The sequence below is a fragment of the Fusarium musae genome, chromosome 5 (genome assembly GCF_019915245.1).
Source record: "Fusarium musae strain F31 chromosome 5, whole genome shotgun sequence".
Classification (NCBI taxonomy): domain Eukaryota; kingdom Fungi; phylum Ascomycota; class Sordariomycetes; order Hypocreales; family Nectriaceae; genus Fusarium; species Fusarium musae.
The window spans coordinates 2,124,446-2,141,359 of NC_058391.1; the positions used below are offsets into that span (position 1 = coordinate 2,124,446).

The following is a 16,914-nucleotide window of genomic DNA, read 5'->3' on the forward strand; positions in this document are numbered from 1 at the left end:
CTTGTCCATTTCCACCGAGACATTCTTTTTTCCAGTTCTTCCACGAGAAATTATACTTGTTATGCTTTCCCTCCTGTACGCCATGCACCTAATGAGGTCTCAAAACAAGACCAGTATCAGGAACAATACACATATGTACAATGACTATTATCTTCACCTAAATTTGGGCCTGGTGTAATGTAACCAGGGTAAGTGTATGCCGTCCAACGTTAAGATAAAACGATGGCCGCCGTGTTGGGCGGGTATAGACTATTTCTAATAGTAATGCTGAAGATCCGAGTTGTTGTTGGCTGCTTGAACGCCCATGGGTCGTCCTTGTGCTGGTGCTGGGCCTCGAGGCGGTTGTCGGCCTTGACTGGGGCCGCTGGGCGCTGATACGGGAGGGTTGTTGGATTTGCTGAGCGGCGGGTAGGCGTCATCATAATCCACCTGTGGCCCGTAGCCGCCCTGCTGGTTCTTTGGCTCAACATCGTCGAGAGATCGATAGTTGTAGCCTCCTCCTCTACCACGACCACCACGACCGCCTCTGGTATTGCTGCGGCCGCCACGGTTACCTCGACCTCGACCTCCTCGGCCACCTGAATGATAGCCTCGGGATTCGTTGCGTCCGCTGTAGTGGCCATGGGGGTTTCTCTGGTTCCAGTCCTCGTCGCCGTTATGCTTCCGTTTAGATGTTTTGTTGGCAAACAAACTCTCGTACTCGTCTTCCCTTGGATCCTCTGCCTCGATGCGTAGAATGACCTTCTCACCAACCACAGTTTCGAAAACAAAAGACCTTTCCTGCGGCAGAGGTTGCCAGTTCTGAATCTTTCCCGCGTCCATGGGTCTGATGCCCTTCTTCAGTGCTAGCACGACGAGCGGACTGGGGTTGTCGGTATGGAACTTGGCGTGTTGGGGGATAGGTCGAAGCTGTGCTGCCCAAATGCTATTCTCAAAACAAGCTGTGCCCACTACCTCCCACTTCATCTTACTGCCCATGCCGCCGACCTTTTCCAGGATACTAGCTGGGCACGGCCGAGGGCAGATGAGAATGTTGTTGCCATGGTACTTCAGCTCATGCTGGGGCATGTTTGGTGGTATATGTGCGAGCTTGATGAGCTTCTTGGTGTCCTCGGGCCCAATCATGTAACCAGTGAAGAACACAGTCTTCTTAATCCTGAGTCGATTCTGGCGTCCTCGTGGGGATTGCTTCGAGACCGTCTCGTTGTGGATGTTTATCATGTGCTGAATCTCGGCGACCTCGATCACGGGATCTAGAGTTGTCGCGCAATCAGCCACTTGGATCACTTCAGCTGTAAGAGGGCCGCGCGTTGGGGATATGTTTTGTTGGCGGTTGAACTCGGCGAAGAAGTCGCGGAAGCCTTTGGTGTGTTTCGGTCGATCCTCGTATACGCGAATCTCTTCTGCTTGCTTGTATGTCTCCATCAGGGCTCCGAGAAAGAGCTGCTTGAAGTGCATCGTACTTTGGAACTTCTGGTTTGAGGGGCTCACGGCGGGTTTGAGACCAATCATGTCGAATTCGAGTCCTTTGGCCGTCACCATCTTCTTTATCAACTCAGCGAACCCACGCTCCGAACGACCCGTTAGTAGAACGCAGAGAGCGTCCTTCTGCTTCATGCTCAGCTTGATAAGATCAACAATCTTGTCGTTCCACCAGCCGTCCCAGGCACGCTTTTCCTCGATATCGATGCCTTCCCCTGTCGCCGCGAGGATGCGACTGTCATGCCACCAGCCGCCATTGACAAACGTTTCCTGATTCGACAATGTCCCAATCGTGGGCCCGTTCCAGAGTTGGGGATTCGGTAGGGGGGTCTTGAATACTGCTTTGTGTTAGATATGTGCTATGTTTCCGTTGACTGAGGTGCGAACTCACGAGTGTTATCGAAATCGTAGACGTGCAAAGATTTGATCTTGTCGACGGCTGCAGAGGGTGAATTAGCGCCACGTATGGGAGGGAGAGGGAACGAGAGAATGGGCATGATGCAACACGAACCTGGTAATGAGTTGTTCAGAACGGACCATCGCCCCAGAGCTGTGATAGTGTGTTGCGACGTGGCGGCTGTAGGCCCATGATATGCGCTGAAGGCCGAAGCCATGGCGCCTGAGATGCTGGGTCTGCGAAGGCGAGAAGACGCTGTTGCTGTTGCTTTATATGGAGATGCAAAGAGCATACGGTTGGTCGTAAGGTATCGCGGTGAATTAGGATGGAGGAAATGCGAGGCTAGAGTTGAATTGGCGATGGTCGATGATGTAGTTGAGGTCCAAGTTTGTCGACCCTGGAGAATAAAGTGACAGTGGGGCCCCGGAGTTATAACTGCGACGCTACTGGCCAAAGGCAGCTCCAGGGCCTGTACAGGCGACAGGCGCCGCATTTCAGGTCGGGTCGGGGGGAAGAAAGTTACAGGCGGGCGGATGCTGTTCAATTGCCTTAGGATGGAACAAAATCCATGGATCTCAAGGTGTAAAGTCAATTCAAAAGGTGTGAATCATATTTTGTGAGGGCGTATCAGAGCAAGCTCAACAAAGACAACTGCTCACCCGAACTCCATCCATTACATACTCTCTACCCTAATTACCCCTCATTGAACTGAAGTGTACTGTATTCAGCTGGGCTATTTTCCTCTGCCTTTGACTATGGCGTCGCCTTGTGCTATTCGCTTCGTCACTGGCACCAAAAAGTCTCCTATGGGCTCTTTGCATCTTCAGCTTCGCGTGAAACCTGGAGCCAGCAAAAACCGCGAGGGCGTCATAGCCGTCACCGATGATGCAATCGAGCTGTGCGTTTCTGCTCAGGCGAGAGAGGGCGAGGCCAACAAGGCTGTAGTTCAGGTTCTCAGCGGTATATTGGGCGTGCCAAAGTCTAGTCTTCAGCTGACACACGGCACCAAGTCGCGCGACAAGACGATTGTGCTGAATGGGATCAAAGGCGACGGAGAGGATTATGCAAGGAGCATACGGGAGATACTTGACAAGGCAGCCGAGGAATAGTCAAACACGAGTGATAGTATGCACCTACCTACCTGGGTATACACCGTTGGCTGCTTTGTTTCTCTCAAGATATGAGCTTCTCATTGGTTGGTGCGGTTCTCTTTGAGATAAAGACTATATTACTGGATTGTTATAGCCCAGAAACGCTTGGGACTGGCTGAACATGTCCTTCCCCTGGTTTCCTGTCGTCCTATCGGTTGTGTATTGGATGAGGGTGGCTGACTTTAGAGTATGGCTTATATTCTACCTACCTAGCTTACCTACACTTCATTTATGCTCACGAAGTAAAACCTTTTAGAATAAGTTTCACTCTGGTGAGGGATAAGAGTCTTGGAGTTATCCACGTTGATAGTAAAACGCCATGTCGCCTTCCCGGAGGACACATAGTTAATTACGTGTGGTGGACCATCAAAGCATAACAACAGATGATCAAGTGACAGTCAAAACTCTTCATAGCTCCTCTTCATGTCAAGTATTGACGTGGCTACGGATAAATGCACTGATGCACTAGCTTCGCCAGGCATATCTTCCCTTCAGAATCCACAGTTGTGAGCATCTCGATGATATCGCATGAGGGGGTGTGATGTGGGAAAATACCTGCGTACAGATACTGACTATGTCTGAACCCTAAACGCATGAGTACTCGGCAGTGGTATTTGGGTATTTACCGTCTTTTTCCTACCTTATCCACAATAATGTTTCATAGAGAGAATGCAGGGCTGCATATCAAGCCCTGGGGCTGAGAAGGAAAAGGCCCACGGACTACTGAACGCGTATGCGTCTCTCTCTTTTTTTTCTTTCTTTTAAATTACCATGCGCTGCCCATCGGCTTTTCTCATCATCATCGACATATTGAAATTCGATCGATCGGAGGGAAGGGATTGTCACCCTGCCGTTCTGGCCGTGGGTAAAAGAGAGCCCAACTAGAGACAGAAAAAGATCGATGCCCGATATTTGACAGTCCCTTTGATTTGGTCCAAGCGGCTAGGGCGTAAGTGTCCGCTATGTCGAGAGGATTGATAATGTGGTGATCAAGCTGAGGTTGAACAGAGACAGCAGGTATAACTAACATCCCAACAACAGATGGGGCGAAGAGTTCTGAGTATGCTGGAGGCCTCTGGCACTTCCATTAGGTTTTGCAAAGCAATAGCACCAAGTTGTACGTGTGTATGTACTTTGTGTTCCATCGCTTATCGGAATCTCCAAACAGATTATCAGAGCATGCAACTTGAGGCCCAAAGGATCGGCAATCCCTCACTCACTCAGGTCTAGTTTGTAGATCGATACTTCTCGACCCCTTTGACCAATTTAGAGACCCAATATTCACACACCGGCCGGCCGGTAACACACAAGACCCCGCACCCCATCCTGCAGCACAGAGTACCCGATACTTGTTGCCCAGCCCTTGGGATACAGCCCATTACTTCACAGTTCTCAGCGTCATATCGATCGCTAAGAACAGAGGAGCCACAGTAGCGAGGGGTTCTCCTCTCTAGCCCCAGCGAAGTCGCACTCCCTATCTTGGTGCTGAGAGTGACTCTGCTGTGGCTGAATGCCCTCAGCTTGCCGAAACAGGAAGCATGTCTGGCTGGTTGACAGATACCATTGGACGCTTGTTGCACAACCCACGGGCGGGATCTTCTCATGTCCCTGCCATGTATAGCACAATCCCTGGTCTCTCTTTCTTCCTCTGAATTGGCAGTTTTCGGGGAATGTATTGACACTTGTCGAGTGAAATGTCTCCAGATAGCTTTCCTCTTTCTCACCGACCTTTTATCGCACTCCTCGCAAAAGAACCGCCCCTCAAACGGTCGCCCGCGGTTGTATGTAGTCTTTCTTGGCCGTTAGAGCCGCTTCGCATTGAACCACGGGATCCCTCCAGGCCCAGGGTTTGTCGTGAGTTTGTTAGCCACAAGTCCGGCGTTTTGATCGACGACATCCAATGATGGCTCATGTTGGAGAGTGACTTGTGGCTCAATGCTCGTCGATCCCCTCATGACAGCGCACGCCCTCTCAAGGACTAGACTAGGTAGGTAGGTAAGTACAGGCTCCATTCACCTATCATATGGAGGCCAAACCAGTCAGCGTTGTGAAAAAAATCATGTGAGGTTTCACTGGGGTCGAAACGCCTGTATGTACTGTATCGCCACCTATGAGGGGGATATGATGTGAACTGTGGCTTATCATTGCTCCCCTGCTGTGGCGAGTAGAGTAATTACCTAGTTATGTCTGTCCCTGGGCCTAGGTCCCATTGAAGCACACCACAATTGTTGGGGCCTGGGGGCCCTAATTGTGTCCTGTATTATGTCTCATCCGGGCCGTTGACTGACCCCTGCTCAGCTCAATGAGCCAGCCGAATTGAGGGGGAGGTGGCTTGGGAGAGCAGGTGAAAGTGGTATGTAGAGTGTGTCGCGTACCCGCCCGTCACTTTCAATTGACAATGGCGATCCCATTCCCCTGAGGCGCGAGCTTAACCTCGATTGTGGCTAGTAATGGCCAGTTGCACGATCATGACATAGGATTGGGTCCCAATGTCCGGGTACCGCCATGCGCCGGATCCAATGTTTGCATGATAACACAATTTCCCATGTCGACGGGCACTGGGACGGGAGTATGTTGCCGACCGAGATGCTCTTGAACTGCAGACACCATGCATGCACATAGTTGGGTCATGCCATGCCATGCCATCGCCGATGAATCGAGACTCATCCGCCAAGCCAACAGCCAACATAGGCGACGCAACAAAAAGACCAAAGGGCTCTGAGCCAAAAGGGTTTGTCCCGATGGGGAAGAGTTATTCCATGGATGTCTGGATCGTGCGCGCGTCCTTGTGCTCGGTGAGTTCCTCCATCATTCTCACGCCGTGAGCTGGGTGGACTGTGGGATACCTCACTGCAGCCGCCTCTAATTCCCCTCAAACTAGACAGCGCATCGCAGATTAGAACAAGCAGGTGCGACAAATCATATTCCAAGACGCGCCAGGCACCTTGTGCCCATGAAACATCGCTAACACGTCAATGTCCAACAAGACCTTCCATCATTCCTAATCAAGTTGAGCAGAAGCTTGAATCACTTACAAGCCACGACGTTAAATTGATCTTGGACTGCGAAGCCCGAAGTATGTAACCCCAGAGAGGAGACACAGTATGGTTAGGTAGGTTTGTGTAGTCTGGGAACACGCAAACCCCCTCGCCACAGGTGGCTAAGCTCGGCACTTTGCTCCTTTCCACTCCATCTTGGCAAGGTAGTCGGTCGACCAATTGCTATTAACTGAAATAGTAATCTGCTCGGAAGACGGCCCTGTGGCAGTGTGGCTCATGTCGGTGTAACCCAATTGCGTTGCTATTTCCGAAATCTGGGCTTCGCTTTCTCATAGTCTAGTTAGACCATCTCTTTGAGTTTGCTGACCTATCCTTTCTAATTATTCATGCCGCTTGGCGCTTGTAGTCACCGGATAGAAAGTCCGGCTTGGCCAGGATATGGCTGTTTGGCTCTTGAATTCCTTACCCTTGACGCGCATTCGAAACGCATTATCGATGTGCTAGCCACGAAGTGGTAGCCTGGGATCGAGTCGTTATGATTTGCCCACGACACGCATGTAAACAATGCTTCGAATAGCGTGCGCTATTGCACTATCGGTCCTGGGTTCCGTGGGTGAGATGGCACCATCTGACCCTCAGCGACACAAACACAAGCCTGGCAGTAACGAATAGCGGCCGTTGAGTGTCAAATTGGTCCGCCACCGATATCTGGCCTAAAGGACTCCACAAACGGTTGAAACCGAGGCTCGAGCATAACTAAATGCTATACTACATACCTCATTGCCTCTGGACCTCGCTTTATGGTGAGCACTGCTGCTGTTAGACGAACCATGAAGATCTGGGGCATGCTTGAGATCTTGAACAAGTGTGGGTATTGTATATGGAATTATATGTACGTCGTGTTCCCCAAGAACAAGATAAATATCCCATCTTTTTCGCTCGCCCCGTCTCTTGCTTGCATTACATCGTAAGTCCTATTTTCGTGTACGCCGGACTCATCTGCCCATTGTATAAGAATGCGATGCATATACGCTTCTGTGTTTGGCTCAAATGCATTCAAGAAAAGATGTAATATCGCAGTAGAAATATGATGATGTTGCTTCCACGTCGGGGGTTGGACAGACTGACGAGGCTCTCCGTGTAGCGTGTTGCACAAACGAATATATATGTTGCTTGGCAGGATGTGGATTTAGGTAGCGAAGATCCACACGCTTAGATTGTTTTCGAATAATGCGGTAACAGGCGCCAAGAGTGTGCGCTCATCTTCGTATCAGGCAATCCGGCCATTTCCACATGAGCGCATCTCGGCTTGCCAGGGTGCTGTCTGTTAATGAGAGAATTAAGGGCGGTACAAAAATTCTCACTAGTACTCCTGCTCGACGCGAGAGTAGCCGCCCATCCCATCCATCGTCTGCCAAAATCCTTATGCCATGCGTCAAACAAAAAGGGCACTGAAGTAGTTGCCATGGCTGTCACAAGTGTGGCAGCAAAGAATGAAGAAGAAAGGTGAAATAGAATAGTAAGAATAAAAAGAAAAACCGGTGGTATCATTTTTCAACAAGAGTAACAATCGTCAACGCCCCGGAGCCAACAATCCCAATCCGTATATGTATGTGATCGTGTGTCCAACCTGGCGACAGGCCGAGAGACCCCAGCAAAACAGTACAATCCCAAGTCTAGACCCATATGTTGCTTATCGCCGCAAACTCATCGCCGTACGTACTCAAGGTAGCATGGCGGGAGTAAAAAAAGAAAAAAAAAACTAGACACAAAGAAAAGAGAGGGAGAGGGCAATTAGAAACTAAGACGGAGAACGAAACCACTTGTTGCTTTGTCGTTGGATTCTGCAATGTCTTCGTTCGCATCGACAGCCATTTCCCATTCCCGCTTGACTGCCGGTCCAGTAACTTCTTGTATCTCAAGCGTCATGTCTTGACCTTCCTTGAGCTCCTGTACCACATCGTCGTCCATCTCCACCTCAAGGCCGTTCTGGATGGAATGAATTGTGCGAAGGATTCGGGCAGGGTCAATGCCCCACTTGGCCGCGATTCGGTTGTTGAGTTCCTGAAGACTACGTTGCATCAGGTAGATAGCGCGGTGGTAGTCCGAGCTTCCGGGCTCGTTCGGATTCCTTCGTTGAATGTAGAAGCATGCCACAGGCTTTGGACTTCGCTCCTGGGGTGGGCGATAGGACGAGTCAACACCTAGAGCCTCGATCCATCCACTAAGACTGCCATCATCGTCACCCTTGGCAATTCTGGTGGGTTGTTCAGACCCTTTCCGCGAGGTGTCACCCCCCGCTACTGAGTCGAAGTTCTTCCATTGACCACCAGCGCCAATACCAGAAGCCTGTGATGCCAAGGACAGAGAGCTGGGTGAGGGGGAAATAATAGAGCCTGCGACAGAGCTTCGTCCGCTTCTGGCCTGCCAGTTGGGACCTTCGCCAGGCTTGGTCAGAGGCGATATATCCCCAGGAAGCGAAACAGGGTGCAGATCTGGGTCGTCGGGCTCATCGCCCCGAAGGAATAATACACTAACGGGCCGTGTACTAGTGAACATATCCTGCAGCGTTTGGAGCTTGAAATGTAAGTCTTCTTCCATGGTAGCTCTTCCACCACCGCCTGCAGAACTGGCTGAGGACATAGACCATGTTCGTTTATGCTTCTGAACTTTGCCGGGTCTTTGCGGCTCTCCGATCTTTGCAGCTCCACTTGAGCGTTTGCGCTTGCCAAAGTCCTTGAGACCACTCTCGGCCTGTGCGATTTGCTGCTTAAGCTTGTCGATAGACTTTTTCACATGTGCCACGTCGTTAGACAGCTTCCTCTCCGCTCCATGATCACGGAAGAGCTTGACCTTGCAGTAACAAATCTCAGGATTGGCGTCGGCCGCTGGCTGTGAAGGATCGCACGGCACAGGGTGAGTCTTGGCGCAGAGTCTTACAGGAATACCCTTGACACCCTTCGAGTGGCTGAAATCGGTAGAGAGGAAGTTGAAGCGAACTGCAATGTTAACCTCGGGAGGGCCATTGATCCCTGGTGTCCAGGTGACACAGAAGCCATCAAAGGATGACGATTCAAGCTCCACACGGGTTCGCTTATCGTCACCTTCAGCTGGTTGGCCTGCCTCCACGTATTCAACTGCTTGAAGCTTTCCGCCTCTCTGGTGTGCCTCGTTAGTGCCTCTGCCTTCTTTCCAGAGACCCCAGCATACACCTGGCCGCTGTCGTTGCTGTTCATCCTCAAAAGACACCCGCACGAAGGTGCGATATTTGGTTCCAGGGGCAACAGGCATGGTAGCATTTGTATCGGCAACAGAAAGTGAGTAAGCCTGTCCCTTGTTCAGATAAGTGACAGGGATTTCGTCAGCATGCTTGATCATGGCTGTAGGAGCGTTGAGGGTTGAGTGAAATCGAAATTTTTCTGCTGAGGCCGGAAGAGGATGGGATATAGGACCACTTGAGAACTGTCTTGTTGGCATGTTCATCATGGGTGTGTTCTTGTGAAGGGTAGCACCAATGGATGACATGCGCTCTTCAGAAGGGTCCGAGTCCATGGGCGATCCATCTTGATCCATGGTCTCATATCCTGTGTCTTGGTGAACGAACGTAGAGGGCGCAAAGGTTGGCTGGGGTGGTGGCGCTTGAATGAACGGGTTGAAATGGTGAAATTGATGTGGTTGCAGTGTCTGAAACCCCGACATATCCATCACTGGTTGAGCTGGGCCAGGATGCAACGAGTCCCCCGATGTTGGCATAGACAGCGGTGTGTTAAGTCCCATTCCCAACCCGAGAGTCGGAGTATGCAGGTCGCCGGCCTGTGGGTGAAATAGTGTGTTAGTGCCTCCAGGTGTAGGTGTGTAGTAGCCAGGTGGTGCATTAGCGAAGCTGGCGAATGACAGGGAATTCGGATCTAAGAGAGAGGGAGTAAATCTCCAAGGGTCGTGAGTCGCCCTAGGGGTTGGATCTTGATCACGGAATGCATCTTGAGTGAGGTTCTGGTTCCTGTGAAGGATGTTAGTAAACACTGCCCAGGTAGCCCAGGTGCAAGCACCATGGTACATAGTCGCAAAAGCACATACCGGTCAGGTAGAGGGACAGCAGGCACGTTCTCGGCGCCAGTAGTTTGTGACAGGCCTGGGGCAGTAGCAGAAGTACTGGCAGCAGCGAGGTCAGGGAACTGCTGGCGGAAATTGGCCAGTAGTTCATCGCCCGGCTTCTGTGAGCTCGTCCTAGGAAAGTATTGTGTTAATAAGTGAAAAGTAAGGTTTTCGGCCTATACTGCGAGGCCATAGCAGCGCAGAAGCCCGAACTAGTCGTATGGTGCGTACCTTTGTCGAAACATGTCGAGACGAGCGTGCTAGGCCGTCTCAAGACAGCAACAATGTGGAAAGGTTGTCAGCGCAGCGCGGAAGAACAATGTCTTCGAGTTTAGACGATCGGCAATGTTGCTAGTTTGCGAACAGAATACGCAGGCGCAAGTTTCGAGGATAGGTTATTAGATAAGGCAGTTGCTGAGGCTATTCATTGATCTTGAGGTGCAGCGTTCAGTGTATGTATTGTTGCGACAACGGGTTGTGGTGTGGGATTGGATGGTGGTGCTGGCCAAAGCGAAGCAAAGCGGAAGCGGAAAGCGGAAAGCGGAAAGCGGAAAGCGTTGATCGCGGTAAGCCGTTAGGCGCGTTATAACGGCGAGGCAGGGTAAAGCGACGAGCCAGCTGTACTGAGCGAGCGTTGACAGAGGTCGACAGTTTCTCGCGAGGGTAGAGGATAAAGTAGAAATAGAAGAGAGGTGCGTGAAGCCTGTGGGATATTGAAGCAGGTGGTGTAAATAGTAATTAAGAAGGGTCAGGTAAGGTAAGCTAGAGAAGGTAAGGGTATATTGGAGGAGTGGTGGGGACCTGTCGTCAGTCCTGCCAGGCCAGGCCAGAGCAGGAGGAGTAGGAGGAGTGGAGGGTGAAAACTGAAAAGACTCGATGGACGGAGAACGAGGATCTGACTTCGAAGTTCCTAAGTACCTCGTACCCACGTCCCAAGCTCTGGGCTGGGGCGCCGAGGCGGTGTCGTGGATCGAGTGGATGAGGTGAATGTGGATATGAATCGGGAGGAGGCGTGTCTATAGCAAGCGTAGGGAAAAGTACTTGTGGCACACGGTTTTGGTGCCTGTGCCAGACGCCAGGGAGTGAGTGGTGCGATGTTGGAGTCAGGATGCGACGTAACGCGGTGATCTCAAGTGATGAGATATTATTGTATGTATGTCTTTTTGTTTTGTTCAGAGCTGAACCCGCGAAGCCTATTTCAACTGACTGTCGCAACACTGCGGCGTCAACTTCTGTCGTCAGAATGCGACTACACTGTAGATCGGGGCATACCACTAAGCTTTCTAAGAGATACTCGAGAGAGGAAAACACTTTTGCCGATGGAGGCTGGACAGTTCGACTGTCGGGGTTCTAGCGAGCGGCGGCTATGTGTTTTGTAGGTGTCGACGCAAGTGTCCTTCTCTCACGCCGAGCCAAGAAGTTGCAGAGTGGATGTGATTTTGGGGGGCAACAATAGCTTGTCCGCAGTGCCGGGCTGCCGTCAAACAAAGGATAGGTAGTAAATGAACAATTAATGGAAACTGTCAGTGTTTGCTGGCTAAGATGTCTCTCCTGTGCCCTTGTCTTTTACATCTATGCTGGGCTGCCAGCAGTTCATTTGTGGCTGGAGCTTGCGATACCTTACATACATTAAAATGTGTGCTTTGCTGTACATCAGTAGTATAGCCCAGCCCAGCGTCGACTTCGTAAACACTGAGGGACCTGACCAAACGGCGTCATTTTGACGATGCTACTTCGACACTCAAGGGCTGTCGCTACCGATCTAGATGAGCCTATCTCTCTGTGTCCAGCAAGACTGTCTGTGCATACTGTACTGTGATGGTCGATTCAGGAAGATGCACTGTTGTGTCGCTCACCTATGCAGGCAGAGTCAGAAGGACATGCATTCATACCAACAATATCCACCCGTCGATTTTCGGGAGCCTGTGGGGTCAAAGCCATGGGGGCAAACCAGCGACCAGCAAGGGGGACCCTGATCCCAGAAGTCTTCTCATCCGCCAGAGTCAAGGGTCGGCGGGCAGCTAGAGACTAGCAACTAAAAACCCTTGCTTGTGCTGCAGAGTCCATGGGCATGGGTGGGGAAGAGAAGGTTAGAGGGGAGGCAGAAGGAGAAAGAAGAGGCTCGTCTCGTCCTTCGTTCGCTGTCTGGTCTGGTAGGTATCGGCCGTATCGCTTGAAAATTGTTAGTGAGGAACAAGTACTTTCTTTCTCCTTCGGGCGGTTGGTTATGACAAGAGTCCATGCATGCATGTCCTTTATTTCTTTATTTCTTCCCATGGATCCTTTCTCCCTGTGATTGATCGGAAGAGGGCTTGTGGCTTGTGAGGCTTGTGACAGGACAGACTGCCCGAGTATGGTAAGGTAGGTAGAACAGCAAGGGAGGCTTCGAGCAGTGACGCCATTGCAGCGTTGTGGACATTTAGCTTCCGTACCCTTCTACTGGATGGAACAGATGAGACTTGCGTTAGGCTTTCTCTAGACTGTAGATTGAGTTAACAGAAGCGCACGTCGTCTACAGTACCTACAGTACCCGCGAATGAATGCATCTGCATCTAATTATCGCTACAGCGTACGTGCCGGCGAGAGTGGCTTTATCAGAAGTTAGATGAAGAGGGGTGAGGCTTGACCACTGGGCCCCCAAAATTATCCCATTTCCATCCCGTTATTTTCCCCGGGTGGTTAGGCTAAGGTAGGTTGAGTTCTGATATTGGACGTGTTGCTGCGCTGTAATGCACTGTAGCAGTTAGTTAGGTTAGCTCCCATTCAACGCTGTACTGTAGGCGGGGACCCGGTCTCTCACTGTCGGGTCTGTTTCTAAAAGGCAGTGGTCCTGGCGCCTCGGATACAACAGCGGTAACCCTTACGCAGGAACGCCAGAGCCGTGGGATGTGGAGGCTCCAAACCCACCCTCGAACACTAGTTGGATCGGATCTTTACTCTGTCATCGGTTTGTATCTAAGAGAACCTCGTCTGCCATCGGCTGCCCACGCCAAAATCACCCCTCATCGAAAGTTCTAATTATCGCGAGGTGCTTGCTCTTCTATCGGAGGCCGGGGCTTTGGGGTTAAACCATTGTTTGAGACTTTTTTTTTCTCTTACCCTTCTGCTTTTATGGGCATTCTCCTCTTCAAGCGCCATCCCCGACTAATACTTAAGCTTGGGGTTATTCGAGCCGGTAAATTAAAGTCATGGAGCCAATAGCAGCTGATGGAAACAAAAACTCTACCTCTGTTCTATGCACGCACGCATACCGAACGCTAGTCATCCACAAGGTGTACATTGAATGGGGGAAATCAAAACAACGTGACTGAAATGTATGTCTGTTTTTCACCTCCTAACCTGGGGATGGAGTCTGTCCATGCCTCATCTCCCGTTTCCCGCCGCAATGTGTATGCGCTATGCTCCCTTGTACCCCCTGCTGCGTAGGTATATCCATCATATGAGTCCTATTGGTCGGAGGATGGCTCATTTGGAGAGCTCTGCAACCGCATCCGTACAATATGTGTGAAGGTGAAGACTACATAGGTACATGTAGGGCAGGGCCTGGTGTTTCTTCCAATACTGTCCCCGGTCTGGCGGCATGACGGATGGGTTCCCATCCGTTCCTTTTCTCATCTGCATCACTCACTCTCACTCCACGGCCCGAAATGACCTCTGCCTCTAGGCCTTCCCCTTTGGGGCCCTACCACCTGACCAGGTCCGTCATTCATCAGAACATCCCATGGTCAATCCGTGGTGAGATGTTGTGCTGTATTTTTCGATGTGACATAGACTACAGCAGCACGCATATAATTTCTGTCATTTCCAGAACGTCTATCGATATGATAGCTCCAAAACTAGAAGGGGCCTGCTCTGTTCTTCCCGCGTGGCTGTGCTGAACCCTTCGGATTCTCAATATTCATCCTGGTCTTGGTACTACCTTAACTGCCCATGGTTCATCTCTTGTCCAGGCGCGCTTGTGTGCATCTAGCAGAGGTTCCGGAGTAGTCCCTCGATCATTTAATTGGTCTTAGCGACGCTGAGGGTTTAGAGCTTATCCATCCTCTATGTTCGAATGAAGAAAGTCACCTAGGAGTCACAATCGAACCATTGCCCTCACACCGCTTGTCCTGATTCAGTTTGGTCCGGACGTTGGGAATGCCATTTGCAAAAGCCATGCACTGCAATTGTAGCGGCCGCCGAAGTCCCTCCCTGGACCAAGTCTTCGGTGGCCGTTACCATCTTTTCGATTAAAGATCTCCACCACTCACTCCAGATTGAGAATAGGCACGTGGGTGATTTGCATGTGTGTTCTTCGGGTCTAGGTTGGGTTGGATCCCGCATAGCCAATCCGTTATTCGGGATTGACGACAGACAGCTTCACAGCCACAGTTGGAGGCGATATCATGACGACGCCACAGGGCTAGATCCTCAATTCTCGGCACATTTATTGCCCAATTGCATGTTCTGGGCCGATTCCATCTGTGCCGATCAATATTTTGACTGCTATCTTGTTGATCATTGCCTGAGATTTCAGCTGCTCAGGCATGGGCGTGACTGACAGATGTGGCTCTGAGCGTCGTCGTGGCGTAATAAGCGTGGCTTGACGCGTGTTGCCGCCCCCTTCATACCTTACTTGTATGTAGGTACTGTACTGTACCTCGCTCCCTCAGAGGTGGGGAGTTAATTAATAAGAAAACTATTTTCTTTGGATCGCCGACTTCTTATCATGGCATCTCGGCACTTTTACTTGTAAACCTTTTTCGTGGCTTTTTTGTGCTAGAGGTGGTGGCCAAACTTTTTGGTTTGCCTGAGAACTGATCCATGACAGGGACGGACAGTGTTGTTGACCACGAGCGTCATCCCGGAGGTGAAGCTTCATATCGTGCGAGAAGTTGCAGCCCTGTAATGAATCGAGAGGTAATATAACGCGCCCTCAAAGTTTCTTTCTATAGGGTAATGCTAATAAGAAATTGATATAAACTGACTTGTCCCTCCCTCCTCTGAAAAGCATGAGATTTCTTGGTATATTTTCCAGTATTGTCTGAACTGCCGGCGAAACAGACCAAGCATACACGTCTATCCTTTCAACCAGCACAAACAGAACCTGGCTCTGGCAGTAGGTAAGGCATATCCTTCCAGTATCAGAAAAGTTTCGTAGCAACTGACCTTGTTTACAGTAACGGGCTCTCCTCTTCTCCCAACGCGAGAGATGAGGTTACTCTATGGTGTTTATCTGCTTCTGTCTGTCGCGAGTGCGGCTGATGTAAGAATTGCTTTTATTCGCAACATAGAGACAAATGCATCTTCTCTAATTGCATTTGGCGCTAGTGGGGACTTGATCACAAGGATCTGTGGTACAACGATTAAAGCTAAAGAATCCGTTGACTTCTCTAACATCAACGAAAATGGTGTTGGGAATTTCACAGTTGGTAGCACTAGCTTCTTTGTTCACTCCGATCCCAAGTATTCTGGAGGCCCTTCATGCTCTACAGATTTTAATCATCGCTATACTGCCATACAGTGCTCAGATGTAAAATGGGACCCTGAGGGTGTTGTTAAACAGGATACGACGTCCTGTTTCTCCGGAAATCTCGTGGGAAGGGCCTTTGAAGATTACCAAACTGACGCGCGGTACCGCAAGTTACAGCGCCGTTACAAACAGAAACCAAGGCTTGACGGTGACGGTCGGTATCATCCTTTCGAGTGAACTACATACCTTACCTACCTAGGCTCGACCTTGCTGACATACACTTCAAGGATGGCCCCACCAGAGATACTACTATGAACAGCTTTCAGTAGGTCTCTCCACTCCCCTCCTTACCCTACAGGTTCTTTTACACCTTCATATTGGTACTGAACATCTGTAGGAGGTTGGGTATTGCAGCAAAACCGAGGGCTGCTCTGTTAGTACAAGCAGCACGAAAACTACCACCAAGTCTTGGAGTGCGACTGTCGCCCTGCCGATTTGGATCTCGGGAGGCTACTCTGTGGCAAAGTCCTGGGCCTTTGGGGCTTCATATAGCTGCAATGGCGGCCCGGGAGACGCAGCCTGTGTCTGGTACAGGGTTGCGCACACTGCCTGTAAGTCACAGCCTTCTCTAAATGGCATTGACAGAGTGGCTAAGAAACGATACAGATACGGTTCGGATGCCCAAGGGACTTACCAGGAAGGGTATGCATGGCCCGCAAATTGTTATTGCCTCCCCAAACAAACACAATATAGGCGGTGGCTTTGAGTGCGCGACTGGGAAGGATTGCGTGCATAAGGGCGCGATGTTCTGGGACTGCCATGGGAAGAAGTCTAAAGAGTTTGCCCACTGTGGACCTCCAGAGCAACCAGAGATAGATTTCAGGGACAACTTCATAGAACCCTATGCGACCGAGTGGAGACAAAAGCAATCTCAGAAGAAGAATGTAAAGATCAAAGATCCTGATGTTGAAAAGAGGATAGAGGATATAATGGGGAAGAAGAGGAGATAGAGGGTGTACTGCTACCAGTATGAGCCAAACAGCGTCGATCACCATGATTTCACGATAGATGCCCGAGCAAGAGTCGTGGGGCACATACGGAGTACGGGATAAGGACTATACGGGACCCTACAGCTGGCTCCGAAAAGGGTGTGTGGCTGGAACAAATACCATGTTCTAGCAAGATCAGGCTCCTTGTTCTTTTGCTACTACTACACCTGCTGCCACAATAAGTTGCCTGGTATTGCCGCTTAATATATAAGTATTCATCTTATATATTTGTTTCGTGGCGATATCTTGTCTTGCTTGTCCCGGGATGCATAACTACCTAGGTAGCTGG

The 16,914-nt window shown here is 50.4% G+C and overlaps 4 protein-coding genes across 4 annotated transcripts; 2 read left to right on the forward strand and 2 right to left on the reverse strand.

Annotated features, from left to right (window-relative positions):
- Positions 1 to 255: 255 nt before the first annotated feature.
- On the reverse strand, positions 256 to 2,096 carry J7337_007067 (uncharacterized protein; the record flags this gene model as incomplete). The annotated part of the gene is made up of 3 exons (XM_044824722.1): positions 256 to 1,820; positions 1,874 to 1,921; positions 1,994 to 2,096. 3 exons carry the CDS (start codon positions 2,094 to 2,096, stop codon positions 256 to 258), a joined length of 1,716 nt encoding a protein of 571 aa, XP_044680379.1.
- A 538-nt stretch (positions 2,097 to 2,634) lies between these two features.
- On the forward strand, positions 2,635 to 2,988 carry J7337_007068 (uncharacterized protein; the record flags this gene model as incomplete). Its single annotated transcript, XM_044824723.1, has 1 exon — positions 2,635 to 2,988. The coding sequence occupies one exon, from the start codon at positions 2,635 to 2,637 to the stop codon at positions 2,986 to 2,988; it is 354 nt and encodes a 117-aa protein (XP_044680380.1).
- A 4,835-nt stretch (positions 2,989 to 7,823) lies between these two features.
- Positions 7,824 to 10,369, reverse strand: J7337_007069 (uncharacterized protein; the record flags this gene model as incomplete). The annotated part of the gene is made up of 3 exons (XM_044824724.1): positions 7,824 to 10,029; positions 10,107 to 10,256; positions 10,356 to 10,369. 3 exons carry the CDS (start codon positions 10,367 to 10,369, stop codon positions 7,824 to 7,826), a joined length of 2,370 nt encoding a protein of 789 aa, XP_044680381.1.
- A 5,839-nt stretch (positions 10,370 to 16,208) lies between these two features.
- J7337_007070 (uncharacterized protein) lies at positions 16,209 to 16,586 on the forward strand (the record flags this gene model as incomplete). Its single annotated transcript, XM_044824725.1, has 2 exons — positions 16,209 to 16,278; positions 16,330 to 16,586. The coding sequence occupies 2 exons, from the start codon at positions 16,209 to 16,211 to the stop codon at positions 16,584 to 16,586; spliced, it is 327 nt and encodes a 108-aa protein (XP_044680382.1).
- Positions 16,587 to 16,914: the final 328 nt, after the last annotated feature.